This window comes from Gorilla gorilla, chromosome 16 (assembly GCF_029281585.2).
Source record: "Gorilla gorilla gorilla isolate KB3781 chromosome 16, NHGRI_mGorGor1-v2.1_pri, whole genome shotgun sequence".
Classification (NCBI taxonomy): domain Eukaryota; kingdom Metazoa; phylum Chordata; class Mammalia; order Primates; family Hominidae; genus Gorilla; species Gorilla gorilla.
In genome coordinates, this window is record NC_073240.2 from 72,770,738 (window position 1) to 72,793,487 (window position 22,750).

The following is a 22,750-nucleotide window of genomic DNA, read 5'->3' on the forward strand; positions in this document are numbered from 1 at the left end:
GAGGCTCTGGCTACTAGTTCTGCTTCTGCTAGCAAAAATGCATATACTTTATGTACCTTTTTTCTGTGGTTCCAGCATCCAGGCACTAGTTCTGTAAATGCTCAGAGGCAGAGTGCAGAACATTTGTGTTGTCATCACAACTATACTAAATGCAGCTTAGCCCTGGAGCAAATAGTTGTAGCAGTTTCTTCCAGATGGCTAGATTACACCACAGGCAGTATATACCGCAAGTAGCAGCTGCACTGACAGCTTCCTGATTTCCTAGCTTTCTAATTACATTTAGGGACTTTTCTGCAAATGTTATTTTAACATGTGACTTCTAATGATTTTATAAGTGCCTGCTTAATTCCCTTTCTACTTAAAAACATCTACTGTAATTACTGTTATCTCAATCCTGACTCACAGAGACAACAATTAAATACCAGGGCGACAGTCGGTGTGCCAGGGACATACACAAAAACCAAGTAGGCTGGGCACAGTGGCACACGCCTGTAATCCCAGCACTTTGGGAGACTGAGGCGGGCGGATCACGAGGTCAGGAGTTCGACATCAGCCTGGCTAACACAGTGAAACCCCGTCTCTACTAAAAATACAAAAATTAGGCAGGCATGGTGGCACGTGCCTGTAGTCCCAGCTACTCGGGAGGCTGAGGCAGGAGAACTGCTTAAACCCGGGAGGCAGAGGCTGCAGCGAGCCAAGATCGAGCCACTGCACACCAGCCCGGGCAACAGTGAGAGACTCTGTCAAAAACAAAAAACAAAAAACAAAAAACAAAAAAACCAAAGCATAGTCCCTATTAACCCTCATCATGATGTACTACACTATAAATTAGGAAAATAGGAGTTAGACATGAAGCAACTAAAGTATACAAAGTAAAGACAGTACAAGTATTTGGGAGCTTTTTGAGCCAATCATAATTTTTTAAACCACACAATATTTATGGTAGTGAGTTTGTAAATGAAAAGAATATATCTATACAGATGTAAACTATATGTTATTTAAAAAGTAATCAAAAATCTTAATGTATGAGAAACAAAAGATTGTGTTAAAAACATGACAAATTTTCAAGTCTAAAGGTATTTATTTTGATAATATAAACATTAATAAAACCATGCAAATTGAAAGAAGTACAACACACATGTAAACAACCTGAATTAAGGAAATGTTATTTCCTACAAATGAAAAGGCTTATCATCTGTATGTTAAAAAAAAACTTTTAAAAATTCTTAAAAAGACAGATATCACAATAAAAGAAAGGGCAAAGATTATCTGACAAGGCAATTCTCAAAGTAAAAATGGCAAGTAACAAAACCACAATCCATTCAATCTCACTTGTATTGAAGGAAAATGCCATTTCTTTTAAAAGAGGTTTTCTGCATCAGATTGGCCAATACAGTAAAGACTGACAAGAGCCAGTATTCATGAGGCGGTGGGGAAATAGACGTATACTATATACTCACTGTTCTTATGAATGTAAATTATTATAACTTTCCTGACAAGAAATTTCACATCTAGATATTTATTCTAAGGAGTTATCAAACAAATCTATGTTGTTTATAACAATATACTTCAAAAAATAATGAAAAATTATAGATATGCAATTATATAGAATTATTTATATAAAGTATGCTTCATTTACACAACTCAATACTCCACAGCTCATAAAGTTACTGTAAATCTATATTTCCTGACATGGGAAAATATTTGTAAGCACTATTGGTAAAAAAAAAAAAGCCATGTAAAACGACACACATGTAAAAAGGGCATTTGTGCTAATTAGAAAGTTTTTGTTTTACTTTTATTGGCACTTTTGAATTATCACAGCTTCACGGTATGTATATTCATGAAAAGTAATTTTTCATACTGGTCAAGAATCAATTAGAATAATTTATAGGTTACTCTTATGTGAAAACAAATTAGCATTGAAGCCTAAAATAATTCCCCCACTTCCACTTTTAAGATACTATGGAGAAAAAGACCTTGGAAATAAAGTTTGAGTTTAAATTGTTTTTCACTATGAAAAAAACACCAAAGGGACTACGCAAAATAAAATAACTATTAAAAAATCTTTGCTGTCACGTATATTGCAAAAGTTTGAAAAACCAAACATGACATTCATTTCTGCCTCAGAGTCATTCCAATTTTTTTCATTTGCTTGGAATGCTCTATAGCCGGGCCCTCACAAGACTTGGTTTTACTTGGCACTGAATTTGTAGTTTAAATGTAACTTTCTCAGAAAACTCTTGCTTAAATACTGAAAAAATAGCCCACTTCTATGTCAATTACATGTCACTTAATTTTCAACACTGCACATAATATCATCTAAATTATTTTTTCATTTATTTGTTAATTTGTATACTGTCTTCTTTTTCTCTAAAAAATAACCTCCTGGAGTGCCACGCACCGTGGCTCAGGGCTATAATCCGAGAACGGCTGAGGCAGGCAGATCACCTGAGCTCAGGAGCTGGAGACCAGCCTGGGCAACATGGCAAGGCTTCATGCCTACTAAAAGTACAAAAATTAGCCAGGCGTGGTGGCGAGTGCCTGCGGTCCTAGCTATTCGGGAGGTGGAGATAAGAGAGGATTGCTGGAGCTCAGGGGGCAGAGGCTGCAGTGAACCAGGATCGCACCACTGCACTCCAGCCTGGGTGACAGAGCGAGACACTGACTCAAAAAACAAAAAATAAATAAGAGATAACCTCCCAAAGGATTCTAACTGTACTGTGCATCCCTGTACCCTCAATTTCTAAAATACTGTCTGGTTTAGAGTAGGATTCAATAAATATTAGTTTGAATGAATTAAATACCTAGCAACTGGCCAGGCATGAGGAGGCCGAGGAGAGTGGATCACCAGAGGTCAGGAGTTCGAGACCAGCCTGGCCAACATGGTGAAACCCCATCTCTACTAAAAATACAAAAAATTAGCAAGGCATGGTGACAGGCGCCTATAATCCCAGCTACTCGGGAGGCTGAGGCAGGAGAATCGCTTGAACCCAGGAGGCAGAGGTTGAAGGGAGCTGAGATCGCACCACTACACTCCAGCCAGGGCGACAGAATAAGACTCCATCTCAAAAAAAAAAAAAAAAAAAGCTAGCAACTAATGAACTTTGAGCAATGCTTTCCCTAGCAAGTGGAGACCAGACTTCTTCCCATATACCTAACAATAACCTGGTCAATCAACAAATGTTCAGAGTCATTACTAAAGGTCAGACTCTGTTGTAAGTGCTAGGGATACATTGCATTCAAGTCCAGGCTATTAGGACATTAGAAAATAATTCAATCATGCATAAGGTTTATGAAAAAAAAAGATAAAATAGGACCGTAAATCTAGAGGTAAAGGGATACAGAATTATTTCCTTTCTTAGGGCTTCAGTTCCTTGTCTACTTCATTCCTTTCTTAATTCCATCATTATGGTTGAGTTTATTAAGCTTAATTAACCAGTTTATTATTTTTTTCAACAATTATCTAACACTTGCTGTGCAAGGTGCTGTAGGCAAAAAGAGTAATGAGATATTGCTTGAATATAGTCTAACTGTTTGAGTCTCCCAAAATTCATATATTGAAACCTAATCCTGGTGTGATAGTATTAAGAGGCGAAGGGGAGGGGCCCTTGGGAAGTAGCTGGGTAGTGGTATTAGTACCTTGATAAAAGAGGCCCAAAAGAGCTGCCATGTTAAAACACATAGAAGGTATCATTCCATGAGGAATGAACCATCACTAGACATCAACTCTGAAAACTTGATTTTGAAATTCCCTGCCTCTTACACTGTAATATATTTCTTTTGTTTATAAATTACCCAATCTAAAACATTTTATCATAGCAGCCCAAACAAACTAAGGCATTTCTCATGTTATTAAAAAGGACTAAAATGGCTAATAAAATTAACTTCAAGGTTGGGCACAGTGGCTCACACCTGTAATCCCAGCACTTTGGAAGGCCGAGGTGAGCAGATCACTTAAGGCCAGGAGTTGGAGACCAGTGAGGTCAATATGGCAAAACCCTGTCTCTAGTGGAAAAAAAAAAAAAAAATAGCCGGGCATGGTGACGCATGCCCGTAATCCCAGCTACTTGGGTGGCTGGGGCACAAGAACTGCTTGAACCCAAGAGGTGGAGGTTGCGGTCAGCAAAAATCATGCCACTGCACTCCAGCCTAGGTGACAGAGTGAGACTTTGTCTCAAAAAAATAATAACTTCAAGATTTGAGCCCAAGTGACTATAAAAACGTACTAGGGGAGCAACACAGTAAAATTAGTTTGAGCATGAATTTTGAGACAAGGAAGATATCAAAGTACAAATATATAACTGGACAATGAAGCTGTCACTAAAACAATGTAACTAAAAAAAATAGGTCATGTTAGAAAAGTAGATCTAATACAGGTGACAGTTTCCAGTTATGAGGGAATAAATTCTAACAAGAAAAATGGGAAAGTATTACCAAAACAGAGCTATCATCTTGTGGAAGGATGAACTTGAGTTCATGAAAGCTGCCTCTGCATTTCAAGTGGATGCTTGTCTGAAGCAAACTAGGCTAACTTGTTATCCAAAAGGGAAGAGCTGTGTGTCATCTCAGAGTCATAGTTGTACAAACTAAGTGCTGACTGTGGCTCCTGTCAAGAGGTTTGATGGAAAGGCTCCCTGTAATAACAAGGATCTCAGATCATTTTGACTTATCCTGCAAAACCCAACCTAGATGTCATCCCTTCCACCCACTCCTTCTCCCGCACTCCATCCCTACCTAACTCATCCCTACTTCTTAAACAGAGAACTTAGTCTGAGATGAAATTAGTGAGTTGAGGATACTTGGCCTCCTACTATACACTCAAAAAACTCCTCAGGATAGGGATATATCTTATCTAGCATAGACTGTGTAAACAGGAGATATTTTTAATAAAAAGTTGAAATGAATTAAAAGTAGTAAGAAGTTTAAAAGATATATATTCAATAAGTAAAAAGGTCAAAAAGTTAGTATGAGTCTAAATTCCTTTCCCTCAATGATCATTTTTCCAATAGCTTTACTGAAACAAAATAAGCTGCACGTATTTAATGTATACACTATAAGTTATGACATATTTATATAGCTATGAAGCCATCACCACAATCAAGATAATGAACATATCCATAGCCCCTAATGCTTTCTTTGTTCCTTCTCCCACTTTGCAAGTCCTCTCTTTTCCCTAAACACTGCATGCTGCTTCCTGGCAATCTTTTTCTACTTTTTTTTTTTATTTTTTGAGCATGGAGTCTCACTCTGTCGTCCAAGCTGGAGTGCAGTGGCGCGATCCTGGCTCACTGTAACCTCCGCCTCCCAGGTTCAAGCAATTCTCCTGCCTCAGCCTCCTGAGTAGTTGAGACTACAGGCACGTGCCACCACGCCCAGCTAATTTTTTGTATTTTTAGTAGACACAGGGTTTCACCATGTTGCCCAGGCTGGTCTCGAACTCCTGAGCTCAGGCAATCTGCCCACCTTGGCCTCCCAAAGTGCTGGGATTACAGGCGTGAGCCGCCGCACCCGGCCTCTGGCAATCTTTAATCTACTTTAGGTCACTGTATATTTTTGGTTTTTCATCTTTTTTAAAATGATGAATAATAATTGTATATATTTATGGGGCACAATGTGATATTATGACACATGTATACATTGAGTAGTGATTAAATCAGGCTAAATAAAATATCTCACATACTTATTTCTTTGTGGTGAGATCACTTGAAATTTACTTGTACAGCAACTTTGAAATACATAATACATTATTATGAACCATATTCAACTTGCTACACAAAAGATCACTAGAACCTGTCTAACTGAAACATTATCCTTTGACCAGTGTTGTCCCTTTCCCATCCCACCCTTACACCCCAAAACTTTGGGAATCAAAACTCTATTATATACTGCTATGAGTTTGGCTTTTTGTTGTTGTTATGGTTAAAAGAAACCTTTTATTTAAAAACAATATGACATTTTAATTTTAATTAGTATTCATTAAGTAGCCAGTTTTTAATTACTGGGGAGCAAATATGTACAAATATCAAGCACTATATAACTGATAATTACTAACGTACTTAACATTAGGTAATTTAGTGTCTTCCTCCTTTCCAATTTCTATGCCTTTTATTTCTTTCTCTTGCTTACTTGCTCTGGCTAGAACTTCCAGTACTATGCTGAATAGAGAAAGTGGCGAAAGCAGGCATCCTTGTCTTATTCTAGATCACAGAAGAAAAGCTTTCCATTTTTCCTTGTTTAGTATGCTGTGAGTCTATCATGTGGCCTTTATTATGTTGAGGTACATCTGTTCTGTCTATATCATGAGAGTTTTTATCATGAATGAGTGTTGAATTTTGTCAGATGCTTTATCTGTGCCTATTGAAATAACTGTATAATTTTTTCCCTTAATTCTGTTAATGTATCACATTTACCAATTTGCATATGTTAAAACCATTCTTGCATCCCTGGGATGAATCCCACTTAGTCATGATGTTATCTTTTTAATGTGCTATTGAATTTAGTTTCCTAGTAGTTTGTTGAGGATTTATGCATCCATGTTCAATCAGAGACACTGTCCTATAATTTTCTTTTTTGTTGTGTTCTTGTCTGGTTTTCTTATCAAGGCCTTGAAAATAAGTTTGGAAGAATTCTCTCCTCTCCATTTTTCTGAAATAGTTTTAAAAGGACTGAGACTCATTCTTCTTCAAATGTTTGGTAGAATTGAGCAGTGAAGCTGTCATGTATTGGACTTTTCTTCGATGGGAGACTTTTTATTACTGATTTGAACTCAGAGTTGTTACTGGTTTCTTCAGATTTTCTATTCATGATTCAACTTTGGTAGGTTGTATGTGACTAGGAATTTACCCATTTCTTCTAGGTTTTCCAAATAGTTGGCTTATAGTTGTTAGTAATAGGCTCTTATGATCCCTTATATTTCTGTAATATCAGTCATAATGTCACCTTTTCACATCTCTGAATTTGTTTGAATCTTTTCCTTTTAAAATTTTGTCTAGCTAGAAATTTGTCGATTTTTATCTTTTCAAAACACTAACTCTTAATTTCATTAACGTTTTGTATTTTTAAGCCTCTATTTCACTTATTTCTGCTATGATCTTTATCATTTCTCTTCTTCTATTAACTTAAGGTTTATTTTGTTCTCATTTTTCCTAGTTCCTTGAGGAATAATGTTATTGGTGGTTTACTGGAGATCTTTCTCACTTACTAACGTAGACAATTATTGCTATAAACTTCCCCATTAGAATTGCTTTTGTTGTAGACCATAGGTTTTAGTACATTGCATTTGCATTATCATTTCTTTAAATTTTTTTTAATTTCCCTTTTAGTATCTCCTTTGACTCATTTGTAGTTCAGAAGCATGTTGTTTAAAAACTATTTGCATATAGTTTCTAAAGAACCTATTATTGATTTCTAGTTTAATCCCTTGTCACAAAAGATACTCCCCAACTTGAAATTTTGTTTATTATTATTATTATTATTCTTGAGATGGAGTCTCACTCTGTCACCCAGGTTGGAGCCCAGTGGCGTGATCTCGGCTCACTGCAAGCTCCACCTCCCAGGTTCAAGCCATTCTCCTGCCTCAGCCTCCTGAGTAGCTGGGAATACAGGCACCTGCCACCATGCCTGGCTAATTTTTTTGTATTTTTAATAGAGACAGGGTTTTACCGTGTTAGCCAGGAGGGTCTCAATCTCCTGATCTCATGATTTGCCCGCCTTGGCCTCCCAAAGTGCTGGGATTACAGGTGTGAGCCACCGCCCCCGGCTCCCAATTTGAAATTTTTTAACTTATTGAGACTTGTTTTGTGGCCCAACACATGACATATCTTAAAGAAAGGTCCATATGCTAATGAAAAAAATGTGGGCCAGGCGTGGTGGCTCACGCCTGTAATCCCAGCACTTTGGGAGGCCAAGATGGGTGGATCACCTGAGGTCAGGAATTCATGACCAGCCTGACCAACATGGTGAAACCCCATCTCTACTAAATACAAAAAAGTAGCCGGGTGTGGTGACACATGTCTGTAACCCCAGCTATTTGGGAGGTTGAGGCAGGAGAATCGCTTGAACTCGGTAATGCTAGATGACGAGTTAGTGGGTGCAGCGCACCAGAATGGCACATGTATACATATGTAACTAACCTGCACAATGTGCACATGTACCCTAAAACTTAAAGTATAATAAAAAAAAAAAAGAAAGAAAAAAAAAAAAAAAGAAGACATTTTCTGTAGATGGATCCTAAGGTGGTAAATGGGTAGGGTGCTTTAGCTTTGGTTCTAGGTAGGTGCAGCAGTGTAGTCTCTGTGTAATTTCTTTACCTGTTGTCAACATCCGATGTTACTGCCTCAGTGACTTAGGCTACGGGTGTTTACAAAGTTGGTGTGCTTTTCCAGTACTATGTTGGTGCCACCAAGCAAGCCAGTCCTCTGGTCCTGGGGGGCATGCACAAGAGATGAGTGACAGTTCCAAGCCATGCACCGTGGTATATGCCTATAATCCCAGCAACTTGGGAGGCTGAGGCTGGAGGATCACTTGAACTGAGGAGTTCAAGTCCAGACAGGGCAACATAATGAGACCCTGCATGTTTTTGTTTGTTTGTTTTAAAGTGCAGTGGGCCAGACACAGTGGTTCACACCTGTAACCCCAGCACTTTGGGAGGCCGAGGCAGAAAGACTGCTTGAGGTCAGAAGTTCAAGACAAGTTCAGGCAATAGAGTGAGATCCTGTCTACCAAAAATAGAAAAATTAGCCGGGCATGGTGGTACATGCCTGTATTTCCAGCTACTTGGGAGGCTAAGACAGGAGAACTGATTGAGCTTGGGAGGTAGAGGCTGCAGTGAGCCACGATCGTACCACTGTACTCCAGCCTGGGTGACAGTGTGGCTGTGGGTAAAGCCACCACACAAGCTATCTTGATGCCAAGGGTGTATGTCCAAAGCATGGTTGTTCCAGCAAATGAAAAGGCAGTGTCACCAGGAGCAGAGCTACCAGACAGCCTGGCCCTCAGACCCTGCAGGGTACACATGCAAAGCATAGTGGTTCTGTAGGTTTCAGAGGTGGCATCATTGGATACACACCAGTCCACTGGCTCTGGAAGACACACACAAAATGCACCAGTTCAGCCAGTTGTAGGGACAGCGTCATCAGGGGTGGGGATGCTGGGTGGGCTGGTCCTCAGGACCTGGGGTAAGAGTACAAATCCACTCGTCATGGGAGTGGCATTGGCAAGAGTGGGGCCACCAAGTGGGCCCATCCTCAGGCCCTCGGGGAGGGCACAAATCCAATGATCACAGGAGCTGCACTGTCAGGGGTGGGGCTGCCAGGTAGGCTGATCCTCAGGCCCTAAGACATTTCTTTGGCAAAATGTCTTTTGGCTATTTTTAAATTATTTGCTTTTTTGCTATTAAGTTGTTTGGACTGCTTATATATTCTAGACATTAACCCACTGCCATATGCATAGTCTGCAAATATTTTCTCCCATTTACAGTTTGTCTCATCATTGTTGATTAGTTCCTTTGCTGTGCAGAAGCTTTTGAGTTTGATGCAATCCCATTTGTCTATTACTGCTTTCGTTATCTGTGTTTTGGGGGTCATAGTCAAGAAATCAACAGCCAGACCAATGTCATAGAGTTTTCCCCGTATGTTTTATTCTACAATTGTCCCTCAATATCCATGGGGATTGGTTCCAGAACCACGCTGAGATAACAAAATATGTACATACTCAAATCCCATGGCCGGCCCTGCAGAACCCACAGGTACAAAAAGTTGGTCCTCCATAAGGGTGGATTTTGCATCTCACAAATACCATATTTTGATCCACATTTGGTTGCAGATGTAGATTCCGCTGATATGGATGACTGTATTTATTTTTTTAAACCCATGTATAAGTGGACCTGCACAGCTCAAACCTGCGTTCAAGTTTAACAGTTTCAGGTCTTACATTTAAGTCTTTAACCTACTTGGTTGGATTTTTTATGTGGGGTGAGATATGGTCCCAATTTCATTCTTCTACATGTGGATATCCAGTTTTCCCAACATCATTTATTGAAGAGACTATACTTTACTCATTGTGTGTACTTGGCACCTTTGTTTAAAGTCAACTAACCATAAATGTACGGGTTTACTTCTGAGCTTTTAATACTTTTCCATTGGTTAATGTATATTTTCTTCTGCCAGCTCCACGCTGTTTTGATTACAATATCTTTCTAAGATATTTTTAAATCAGGTAGTGTGAGCCTCCAGCTTTGTTCTTTTTGTTCAAGATTGCTTTGGCTATTTGGGGTTTTTTGTGTATTCATATGAATTTCAGGATTTTTTTTATTTCTGTGAAAAATGAAAATGGAACATTATAGGGATTGCACTGAATCAGTGAATCACTCTGGGCAATATGGAGATTTTAACAATATTAATTTTTCCAACCCACTAACACAGGATATCATTTTTCATTTGTGTTGTCTTCAATTTCTGTCATCAATGTTTTATGATTTTTTTGTACACAGATTTTTAACCTCTTTGGTTGAATTTACTATAAAATAGTTTATATTTTTTGATGCTATTGTAAATGGGATGGTTTCCTTAATTTCTTTTTCAGATAGTTCATTTTTAGTTTATAAAATGCTACTGATTTTTAGGCTGGGTGCAGTGGCTCATGACTGTAATTCTAGTACTTTAGGAGGCCAAAGCAGGAAAATCATTTGAGGCTAAGACTTTAAGACCAGCCTGGGCAACACAGAGAAAGAAGATTCCATCTCTACCGAAAAAAAAAAAAAAAAAAAAAATTTAATAGCCAGATGTGGTAGCATGCACCTGCAGTCCTAGCTACTGAGGAGGCTGAGGTGGAAGGATTGCTTGAACCCATGAGTTCAAGGTACAGTGAGCTACAATCATGCCACTGCACTTCAGCCTGAGTGGCAGAGTGATACACTGTCTCTATTAAAAAAAAAAAAAAAGCAAGAAACACTGCTGATTTTTGTATGTTGACTTTGTATCCTGAAACATTACTGAAGTACATTACGGAATTTATATATCAGTTCTAACAGCTTTTTAGTGGGGTCTTGAGGATTTTCTGTATAACGTTATGTTGTTGACAACCACAATATCACTTCTTCCTTTTGAATCTGGATGCCTTTTATTTCTTTTTATTACCTAATTTCTGTGGCTAACAATTCCAGTAATACACTGAATTGAAATGTAACAGAAGTGGTGACAGTGGGCATCCTTTTCTTGTTCCTGATCCTAAGAGTAAAGCTTTAAACTTTTCACCAATGAGTATAATGTCAGCTGTGGGCTTGTCACATATTGCCTAATTATATTGAGGAACAGTCCTTCTATACCTAATTCGTTGAGCTTTTATCATGAAAGGTTGAATTTTGTCAAATTCTTTTTCTGCATTTGTTGAAATGACAGTATGGTTTTTGCTATTCACTGTGTTAATATGATAAATCACATTTACTGATTTGCATATATTGAACCATTCTTGTATCGCAAGAATAAACCCCAACTGATCATGGTAAATGATCCTTTCAATGTCGTATTGAATATGGTGTAGTAGCATTTTGATGACGATATCTGCACTATTTACAATAGCAAAGACTACTGTGAATAGTGCTGCAATGAATGTACAGGTGCATGTGTTTTTGGTAGAACAATTTATTTTCCTTTGAGCATGCACCCAGTCATGGGACTGCTGGGTTGAATGGGAGTTCAACTCTTAGTTCTTTGCAAAATCTCCAAACTTCTCCGTAGTAGCTGAACTAATTTTCTTGTAGTACTTTCGTATGGCTTTGCTATCAGGGTAATGCTGGCCTTATAAAATGAGTTTGAGGTATTCTCTCCAGTTCAATTTTTTTAAAGAGTTTGAATAGGACTGGTATTCATTTTTCTTTAAATGTTTGGTAGTGTTGCATCATGAAACTATCTGGTCCTGGGCTAATCTTTTATGAAATAATTTCTATTGCTGGCCAGGCATGGTGGCTCAATGCCTGTAATGTCCTGAAGAATGTCCTATGTGTGCTTCAGATGAATGTGTATTCTGCTGCTGTTGACTGAAATGTTCTGTATATGTCTATTAAATGCATTTGGTCCACTGTTTTCTTCAAATCCATTGTTTCCTTATTGATTTTTGGCGTGGATGGTCTGTTCATTGTTGAAAGTGGGGTACTGAAATCCCCTAGGATTACTGTATTGTAGTTTATCTCTCTCTTCAGATGTCTCAATATTTGCTTTATGCTTTTAGATGCTACAATGTTGGGTGCATATATATTTAAAATTGTTACATCCTTTTGATGACCATACCCCTTTTTATTATTATATATTGACCTTCTTTATCTCATCTACAGTTTTTGACTTTATTTTGTCTGTTATAAGGATAACTACTGTTGCTCTCTTTAGGTTTTCATTTGCATGGGATACTTTTTTCCATCCCTTAATGTTCATTCTCTGTACATCATTAAAGCTAAAGTGAGTCTCTTGCAGGTAGCATATAGATGAGTCTCTCTTTTTTTAATGCATTCAGGCACTCTGTGGCTTTTAATTGGAGAATTTAATCCATTTACATTCAAACCAGTTATTGATAGGTAAAGATTTACTAGTGCCACTTTGTTCATTATTTTATCATTTTGTAGAGCCTTTCTTCCAATAATTCTGTCTTCCCTTTGTGGTTTGATGGTTTTCTATAGCAGTATGACTTCCATCCTTTTATCTTTTGTGTATCCACTAAAGGTGGTCACCTTGAGGCTTACATAAAGAGCCAGTCATATACTTACAACTGGCTATTTTATGCTTACAAAAACTAAACTTTCATTGCATGCATAAACCCTACACTTTTACTCACCCTTCATGTTTTATCTTTTTGATGTTACATTTTATATCTTTTTATAATTTGTGTCCCTTCACAAACTATTGTAGCTGCCATTGTTTCAACAGTTTTGTATTTCAACCTTTATACTAGAGATATCATTGATTTACACACTGGCATTACATAATTAAAATGTTTGAATTAGACAGTGTACTTACTTTTATCTGTGAGTTTTCTGCTTTCATGTTCTCATGGTACTAATTATCATTGTCCTTTAGCTTGAAGAACTTTCTTTAGAGAACTCTCAAGAAAGAAGTTCAAGAAAGTAGAACTCTACTTGTAAGTCAGGTCTAGCAGTGCTGAATTCCCTTAGCCATCGTTTGTCTGAGAAAGTTGTTATCTCCTTTTCATTTTTGAAAGACAAAATTGCTGGGCATAGTACTATGGTTGGCAGGTCTTTTTTCTCAGAGGATTTTGAATCCCACTAACTCTGGCATGCAAGGTTTCTCACGAAAAATCTGATGATAGTCTTGTGGGGGACCCTTGTATTTAACATGTTGCTTTTTCATTGTTGCTTTTTAAAAAATACTCTGTCTTTAACTTTTGACAAATTGATTATAACATGTCTTAATAAGGATCTCTTTGGATGGATAGTATTCTGTGTCCTTTGAATTTTCTAGATCTGGAGTTCTATTTCCCCAGGCTTGAGTAGTTTTCTGCCTTTACATCTTTGAAAGTGTTTTCTCTCACTTTTTCTTTCTTCTCCTTCAGGTATTTTTTGAATTTATCTTGTTTCTCTATTTGGAACATACTTCCCCATTTCTTCATTTGCCTTTACCCTCTGTGTTGTTTTCTGCACATTAGATAACCTAATAGCTTCTCCCAATCCTGTTTAGTGTAGAAGAACCTAACCAGTCAGTCTGGCCAGAAATTCTAGGGTACCTCTCAAACCTTTGTGTTTGTCCAAACTGCTGCCTTTGTTTCTTGTTGCCTCCAGGAAATTAGGATGTGCCAAGTTCCGTTAGTACCTCAAAACATTTTAGAGAGAAGTCATTCCCCCTAGACACAGCTAAAAAGGTTGAAGTGTTAAGTGTGTTCCAGTTCCTTCTATCCTCGTGGTGAAGCTGACAGTAGGATTCTCTCTGCACTACGCTGAAGAGAGGAATTCTAGCAAACGCCTATATTTTAGATCAGACTGCATTATCTCATCTTGGGGGAAGAAAGTGGGCCCACTGAATGCTCATTTATTTGTTTTCAGTGGTCTAGAGACTCAGAAATTCAGTGTCCCATCAATTCCCAGAACTATAAGGTGAAGGAGGCCATCCCTTGGGAGGGAGCAGTGGCAGTTGTGATCAATCCATGAATAAACTCCTTCCAAAGATAATCTACAGAGATAATCTGCTCTAGCTTTATTGCCGGAGCAAGCCAGATGAAAAAACTCAGGAAACGCTGGAACTCACAGTCAGTATCCCAGGGTTCTGCTGTTTCTTTGCCCATTGGCTACCAGATGCAGCCTAGAGAGGAGCCCAATCCTCAAACAATGGCTAGAGAAGTATACAGACAAACCCCTTCCAGAAATTAACTGGGGAGTGTGCTTTTTAACTGCTTATCTGCATTGATCCAGGGGGCTGTAGTCCCTGGAAATGTCTGTGTGTTTAAAACCACCTCTTTGTTCTCTGTCACTGCAATTCATATTTTCTAAGATTTATATACAGTATCTACTATTGCATGTAATTATTTTGAGATTCATTCGTGTTGTTACACGCATCAATAGTTTATTAATTTTTATTGGTGAGTTAAGTATTCAATTATATGGATATACCACAGTGTGTTTATCCATATTTCTGTTGATGAAAGTTTGAGTTGCTTCGAGTTTTTTGCTATTACAAATAAAGCTGCTATACACATTAATAAAACAAACAAAGCAAAATGAAACAACAACCCCTGCAAAAAAATAAAAAAATAAAAAAAAAACCAGAGCTATATTAACAGAGGAGCAAGTACTGCTCACCAAATCCTGCCCACTATTTATATATGGCTTATATGGGTTAAAATAATAATATTTTATGGCATGTGAAAAATTATATAAAATTCAATTTTCAGTGTCCATTAATAAAGTTTTATTGGAATGCAAATTATAGCTGCATTTCTGCTACAACAGCAGAGCCAACTAGTTATATCAGAAACCATAAGCCTGAAAAGACAATGTCCCTTTATAGAAAAACCTGGCAAACATTTATTATAGATAATTGGATTAGGTGAGCACTAATCAGAAATTATTTTAAAATCAGGTACCATTCAGAATTTGACCTTAACTTGGCTCAAGGAGAAATGAAAAGACCTTACATAAAGAGGCAATAACTAAACAACATTTATATTCAGGAGCTATTAAAACACTAGAAAATGGTATATATCACAAATAAATATGTACCTGAACCATTAGGCTTAGCCATTTCATAACAGTGTTATTTCTAAAATGGATTCAACTAAGTGCACGATCACTATCTTGAATACAAATAAGGTTATTTCTTGTTTTTTGATGTATGAAGATTGTATGAGTAATAAAAAATAATTGTGTAGCTGAATACCAATACAAAAAAAGTTTTCATAGTACTCACCTTTGGAAGGGAAGGCTTGGATTTGAAATTTTTGTTTCTCCTATAGAGATAAATCATTCATTAAAAAAAGCTACTGTATAAAAACAAAAACAAAAGCTACTGTAGAGAAGAAAGATTTCAAGGTCTCTCCTAAAACAACAGATTATACACCCATTACCAAGACTGTAGGTTCTTTATATGAAAACACTATCTGATTCAGCCAAGCAGGCACCTTGGGAAGGAAGAATAAACAAGGAAAAGATACCTGCCTTGTTATATAAGTATAAATAGATTTACACCTGATGATTAGTAACACTGTGTTGTACATTCTAAGCTACAGGTTCATTTTCTTCGGTTGTTAGTAGTTTCTTGTACCTACAGAAGACTTATTTCTATCATATCAAAACTAAATGAGATGTCTAAGTTTCATAAATTTTAAAAAAACGTACTTATCACCAAAACGTAATCTTCCATTTTTGGTAATTAAAAATTCTATTCCACTCATTTTTTTCCTTATTCAAACCTCAATACCATACTTAAATCAAGTCTTTTTAATTTATTTTTAGCCTTTTTTATGGCCACAGAAAAGAAGGAATAAAGTCCAACACTTATGAATATGGGCTGGGAAGTTAGAAAGACCTGGACAACAATCTATGGTCTACCATCTATTAAGGTATGATTTTAACCTCTTTAACTTTTCATTATGTAACAATGTAAAACAGGGAGGACAATACTACCTATAACTTAAAAGTTGTTGTGAGGATTAAATGAGTTAATGTATATCTCTGGGCTAGAGCGAGACCTACATAAATAGAACCCACTAATATTATTAAGCAGTGATTCAGACAAGGATTATGGAATCCAATTCAGTCACACCTCTAGCTAGCGGTCAAACGATATGCTTGGGAAATATCTAAAACATGTTAATGCTAATAACTAATAACTTTTTTTCTTTTTTTTTTTTCTCAGAGATAGGATGTTAATCGGTTGCCCAGGCTGAAGCGCAATGGCAAGATCATGACTCATTGCAGCCTCAACTTCCTTGGCTCAACTGATCCTCCTACCTCAGTCTCCTGAGTAGCTGGAACTACATGCATGCACTACCACACCTGGCTAATTTTTTTTCTTTTCTTTTCTTTTTTTTTTGGAGAGATGGGGTCTCTATGAAGCATGGTAGAGAATGGTTATAGCTATGTCTTCAAACCAACTCTATAATCAGTTAATGAGAAATGGAAAGCTTGGATAAGTGTTATATATCACTCAACCATTCACCATTTATAGATTTTCTTGCCTAATTTGTTAAGATTGCTAGAATTAATGGATAATTATAGTAAAAATTGGGAATCCTAAAAGGAGCTAACAGTTTTTTCTTTCTCTGAAGGTAGGGCCTGTCTAAACAATAAGACCTTTATTATCATCTCCATAACAAATATACTCAGTCATGATTCTCCTGGTAATACGGGGGAGAAAAATCAACAAAAACACAAGCTTTATAACACATGAGATTCATGGCTGTAAACGCTACCTAAAAAACTTTGAGTCTTGTTTCAGTCAAAATTCTTCCCATGAAAATAACATTTCACCATCTTCCTTCTTCATTTTTTTCTGCCAGAAATTTTAAACCAGTCCAAAAAAAAAAAAAAAACAAACAAAAAACAATTTACATTACTGATTAGTACTGACGTGAGAATTCCATGGGCTCTCTCCAGGAGTTTGCTGCTAGTTGAATTAGCAAATATTCCATCTTTATCAAGCAAGGAGGTGCCACTTGATAGTCTGCTCTGGCGAATCCCAGTTCTGCCATTCCAGGCAATATCAAATGTATCACTGTAAAAAATATAATTTGCTTTAGTTAACAAAGACGTCTCTAATTAACACTATACTGCTTAAATAAGTAAAATAAAACTTTAAATACTAAAGTTAAAATTTAGAAAAAAATGCTAAACCAACCAAAAAATGATTTCATCCAAATGACTGCCAATCAGTTGGGACTAACCGTTGTCTCATTCAGAACAAATTCCTATGAATTCCGTCATATTCACATACAAATGTGCATGTAGATGAGCATATCATGCAGCTGATATCTTTAAATATATTATCATTCAACAACTAGTAACTAATATAATGGATTATAGTATCTTCCCTCTTTGTTAGATTTTAGAATTTTCAAATGCTACTATAGGAATTTGTAATCCTAATACACTATCCCATCCTATGGAATATCTAATTTCCTCCTGAAAGGTCTTATTCACACACACACACACACACACACACACTCACTACTCACACACCCATTAAACTTACTAAGTCCTATGAGACTCTAAACACTGCAGATATAGCAATGAACAAAACATAACACTATCACAGTGATTGTAACATAATAATTAATGGAGGACTCACCAGGTAAAGTAGTAGTATCCAACAACAAATGAATGGATAAAGCAAATGTGGTATATACATACAATGGAATGCTATTCAGTCATTAAAAAAAGAATAAAATCCTATCATTTGGACAACATGGACAAACATAGAGTACATTATGTTAACTGAAATAAGCCAGACACAGAAAGACAAATACTGCATGACCCCACTCGTATGTGGAATCTAAATAAGCTGCTCTCACAGAAGTACTGAATAGAGCAGTGATTACCAGAGACTGGAAAAGGTAATGAGGTGGAGGGGTGCAGTAAGTGGAGAGGTTGGTCAATGGGTACGAAGTTACAGTAAGACAACAGGAATAAATTGTGGTCCTCTATTGCACAATGAAGTGATTATAGTTAACAATAAGGTATTGTATACCTGAAAATAGCTAGAAGACAAAATTTTGAAAGAGAAATGTTCCCACCACAAAAAAATGACACATATTTGAGACGACGAATATGGTAATTATTTTAATTTGATCATTACACAATGTATACAGGTATCAAAACATCACACTGTACCCAATAGTATGTATAATTATTATGAGTGAACTAAAAATTTTTTAAAAGAAGTATCAGGAGATAGCTACTTACAACAATTTCACATTTGTCCATATTTATAAATCTCAGCTTCCATTTGCTTAGAGCATTTATTCAAGATATATAAATGGCATGTAATCAATAAACCATTTAGAAACGCTTGTATTTTCATTATTTTGTGCTAAACCATTAAAAAAAAGTCAGTGAATCATTATCCTCAAGATAATGTGTCTTCCCAAATGGGAGAATCATACTGCACTTAAGATGGTTTGTGTGTGCACTTATATTTTTCTCATTTACAAAAATGAGTGGTACTCTGGCTTTAGAAAAAAAAAAGAAAACAAAAGGAGAGAGAGAGGAGAGAGTGAGAGGAAGGAAGGAAGCAAGCAAGTGAGGGAAGAAGGAAAGCAGGAAGGAAGGAAAAACGAAGGGAGGGAGGGAGAGGGAGGAAAAAATGCAGTAGGAAAATACATTCCTGGTGAAGACACTGTGAAAAGTGTTGAACTGACAACATATTCTGCCGTAGGGACTGTGAGGAAAAAATTCTTTTAAAAAAAGAAAACAGAGGATTCAAAGCATTACATAAATTGAGTTGATAAAGCAGTGGCAGGGTTTGAGAGGACTGACTCCAATTATGGAGTTCTACTGTGGATAAAAGGCTATCAAACAGCATTGGATGCTACAGGGAAATCTTTCCTGTAAGGAAGAGGCAACTGATGTGCAAATTTCATTGTCTTATTTTAAGAAATTGCCATAGCCTCTCCAATTTTCAGCATCCACCACCTTAAACAGTCAGCAGCCATCAACATCAAGGAAAGACCCTCTACCAGCAAAAAGATTATGACTCACTGAAGGCTCAGATGATTGCTATTTTTTTAGCAACAAAGTATTTTTTAATTAAGGTGTGTATGTATTTTTTAAACATAATACTATTGCACAATTGACAGACTACAGTATAGTGTAAACATAACTTTTATGTGTACTGGGAAACCAAAAAATTTGTGTGATTTGTTTTACTGAGAATTCGTTTTATTGTGGTGGTCTGGAACTGAACCAGAAACCCATATAGATCACTTCAGGTATCCAAAATGGAAAGTACAAAGAAAGAAGCACAAACTAGAAATTAGGAAACTTAAAACCACTAAACTGCTTTGTGAAATGAGGCATATTGTGGTTTCTTTTTTATATAATCAAGAAAATTGGGTTCCCATCTGATAACCAGGGTGAGAATACTGCCAACAGATGAAACTGAAGGTACACAGGTCAAGGTTAACTATCTAATTTGTGTTCGGGTAAAATTTAACATGCAAATATGGTGGTAGACACCATAGTTAGCCAAATACTACTGTTAAGAAAACAAAGGACATACAATATAAAGATAGCAAATAGCTTAATTTGTGGCATTTAAAGTGAATATATTTGTGGCTAGATACTTGGGCTGTGACAGATCTTGCATATGAAGTTAGTGAACCTAGACTTTTAAATAAGCAATAAAGAGTCATGAAAAAGTTACTGAGCAGACAAGTGACAATTATGTATTAGAAAGACACAGTGACTCAATTGGAAAAAATGATCAATGAAGTTATACCTTCATTTTAATGACAGACCATCCTTATTACCACAGTATTAGGAAGCTCAATTTTTTGATGATGTTTAAAACATACAGAATACATTCTAGAAACAATGTTCTCCTCATACAAATTACAATCTTTATTAAATAGTATATATAAAAAACAAAGAGACTTTATGAACTCATAAAATTATTTATATTTGTTACTGTCAAATTGTTCTCAGGAATTCATCATTGAAAATAGTAAAAGGTAAGCTTTGGTAATCGCACTCACCCAAAAAAGGTATTGGATGGTTTGATGTAAATCAAACTATTCAATTATTACTTCCCAATAAGATTTCTCCACAGAAAGCAGCGGAATAACCCTTAAATTTTGTAAAAGACATAAAATGCAAGAAGGGTCTCAGCAATTAAAATATATGAGCTCATTTTAAGTTATTCTGAAGAAACTTTTTCAAAATTGTAAAGCCATTTTACCAGAAGCAACTGTAGACAAATTTTGTTAACTTTAACCTATTCATGTGTTATTACATCACTTATAAAGGATTCAAGAAATAAAAAAACAAAACAAGCCTGAATTACTTCAAACTTTTAAAGTCACAAAAATATCAATAAGAATGCTAGTTATTTCTTCTATACATCCTTGAAAACATAAACCAAACACACTTACTGTTGGTTTTTTTCATTTAGAGCATTCATGCCCTGGAGATCAGAAAGAGGTGTTCTGGGATTTTTCCGGGTTATACCTAGCAAAATTTAAAAAACAGAAAATTTCAAATCAGTGCAAAGAAAAATGAAACGTGAAATAATTTTTCTAAAGACAAACGAAAATTTAATCACGAGTATTTGCTAAATATTTCAGAAATATCTAAATAATTACATGACCCAAGTCTCATAACTGTCACAGATCTTAGTTAACAATGAACCCAATTAGAAAATTTAATAATGAAATATTTTCTTCTTTCATTGAATCATTAACTTCAGGAAATACAACGGTGACTGGACTGAAGGCCTAGAAGTGTACAAGTTCATTTTTATTTTTAGGTTCAGGGGGTACACATGAAGGTTTGTTACAAAGGTAAACTCATGTAACGGGGGTTTGTTGTGCAGATTATTTCACCCAGGTATTAAGCCCAGTACTCAATAGTTATTTTTTCTGCTCCTCTCCCTCCTCCCAACCTCCATCTTCAACTGGACCTCACTGTCTGCTGTTTCCTTCGTGTTAAGTTTTTATCATTTAGCTCCCACTTATAAGTGAGAATATGCAGTATTTGGTTTTCTGTTCCTGCATTTAGTTTGCTAAGGACAATAGCCTCCAGCTCCATCCATGTTCCCACAAAAGACATGATCTTGTTCTTTTTATGACTGCACAAATTGATTTCTTATTTTGATGCATCATTTTTTAGCCATACATTTCTGACATGTTCAGATAAATACAATGAGTATCAATGTATTGAGAATTAATGTTATAAATACAATGAATATAAAAGACAAATTGCTTCCTTAAGAATTACTAATATTTAAAAAATGTAATGTTCTTCAAATCATATGATAAACATGTAAGTTCCGTAAGCATAAGGCTATCAATTTTTATAACACACAAACATGTAATATATGTAAGATACACTGGAAAAAGGAAGTAAAAGTATCTCTATTCAAGATGACAATCTTGTAGGCAGAAAATCCTATGGAATAATTAAAAAAAACTGACTTGACTAATAAACGAGTTCTGCAAAACTACAGGAAACAAATAAATATACAGTGGTGGCCAGGTGTAGTCACAGATGCCTGTAATCCCACCACTTTGGGAGGCCAAGGCAGGCAGATCACTTGAGCTTTGTAGTTCAAGACAAGCTGGGCAACTTAGACTTCATCTATACTAAAAATAAAAAATACATGTAAGTGCTTAGAAGAGTGCTTGGCACAAAGTCAACACTATATCCACATGAAGTGATTGTTATCTTTCTGTATGAATGAGGGAAACTGAAAACCCACAGAAGACTCTTTGTGCTGTTTAAATCATGCAAATGGGCCAGGCACAGTGGCCCATGCTGGTAATCCCAACAGTTTGGGAGGCCAAGACAGGCAGATTACTTGAGCCCGAGAGTTCAGGACAAGCCTGGGCAACATGCTGAAACCCCACCTCTACAAAAAATACAAAAATTAGCTGAGTGTATTGGCTCACACCTATAGTCCCAGCTTGAGAGTCTGATGTGGGAGAACTGCTTGGGCCCCAGAGATCGAGGCTGCAGTGAGCTGAGGTCGTGCCACTGCATTCTAGCCTGGGTGACAGAGTGAGACCCTGTCTTGGAGTGGGGACGGGGCTGGGGGAGGAGGGGCGGAAATAGCAATAAATATTCTGAAATGAAATTTTTAAAAGTATAAAATGTCTACATTGAAAACTATAAAACATCATTAAAAGAAAATAAAGACTCAACTAAATGGACTGCTATCTATGTGCCTGAATTGGAAAATATAATATTGTTAAGATGTCATTGTTCCCCAAACTGACCTACAGATCAATGCATTTTCTATCAAAATTCTAGATAATTATTTTTGTAGAAATGAATGAGCCAATCCTAAAATTAACATGGAAATGCAAGGGATCCACAAGAGCTGAAAACAATCTTGCAAACAATCTTCAAGGAGGATGGCTTGAGTCCAAGAGTTCAAGGCTACAGTGAGTTATGATTACGCCATCTCACCCCAGCCTGGATGACAGAGGAAGACTCCATCTCAAAGAAGAAGGAAGAAGAAAGAAGAGACAGAAGAAAGGAGGAGGGGGAGGAGGAGTAAATTTCTAGACAATAGATTAGGCAATGGTTACCATTTTT

At 36.5% G+C, this 22,750-nt stretch overlaps 1 protein-coding gene across 24 annotated transcripts in view; it reads right to left on the reverse strand.

Annotated features, from left to right (window-relative positions):
* Positions 1-22,750, reverse strand: part of MYO9A (myosin IXA) — a 307,532-nt gene that overhangs the window by 108,396 nt on the left and 176,386 nt on the right. For all 24 annotated transcript variants that reach the window (XM_055363670.2, XM_055363662.2, XM_055363671.2 and 21 more), the window contains 3 exons: positions 20,587-20,662; positions 17,070-17,213; positions 15,408-15,447 (listed from right to left, as the gene is read on the reverse strand). In XM_055363670.2, the coding sequence (XP_055219645.2) occupies positions 15,408-15,447; positions 17,070-17,213; positions 20,587-20,662 (260 nt within the window). The remainder of the gene's footprint in view (positions 1-15,407; positions 15,448-17,069; positions 17,214-20,586; positions 20,663-22,750) is intronic.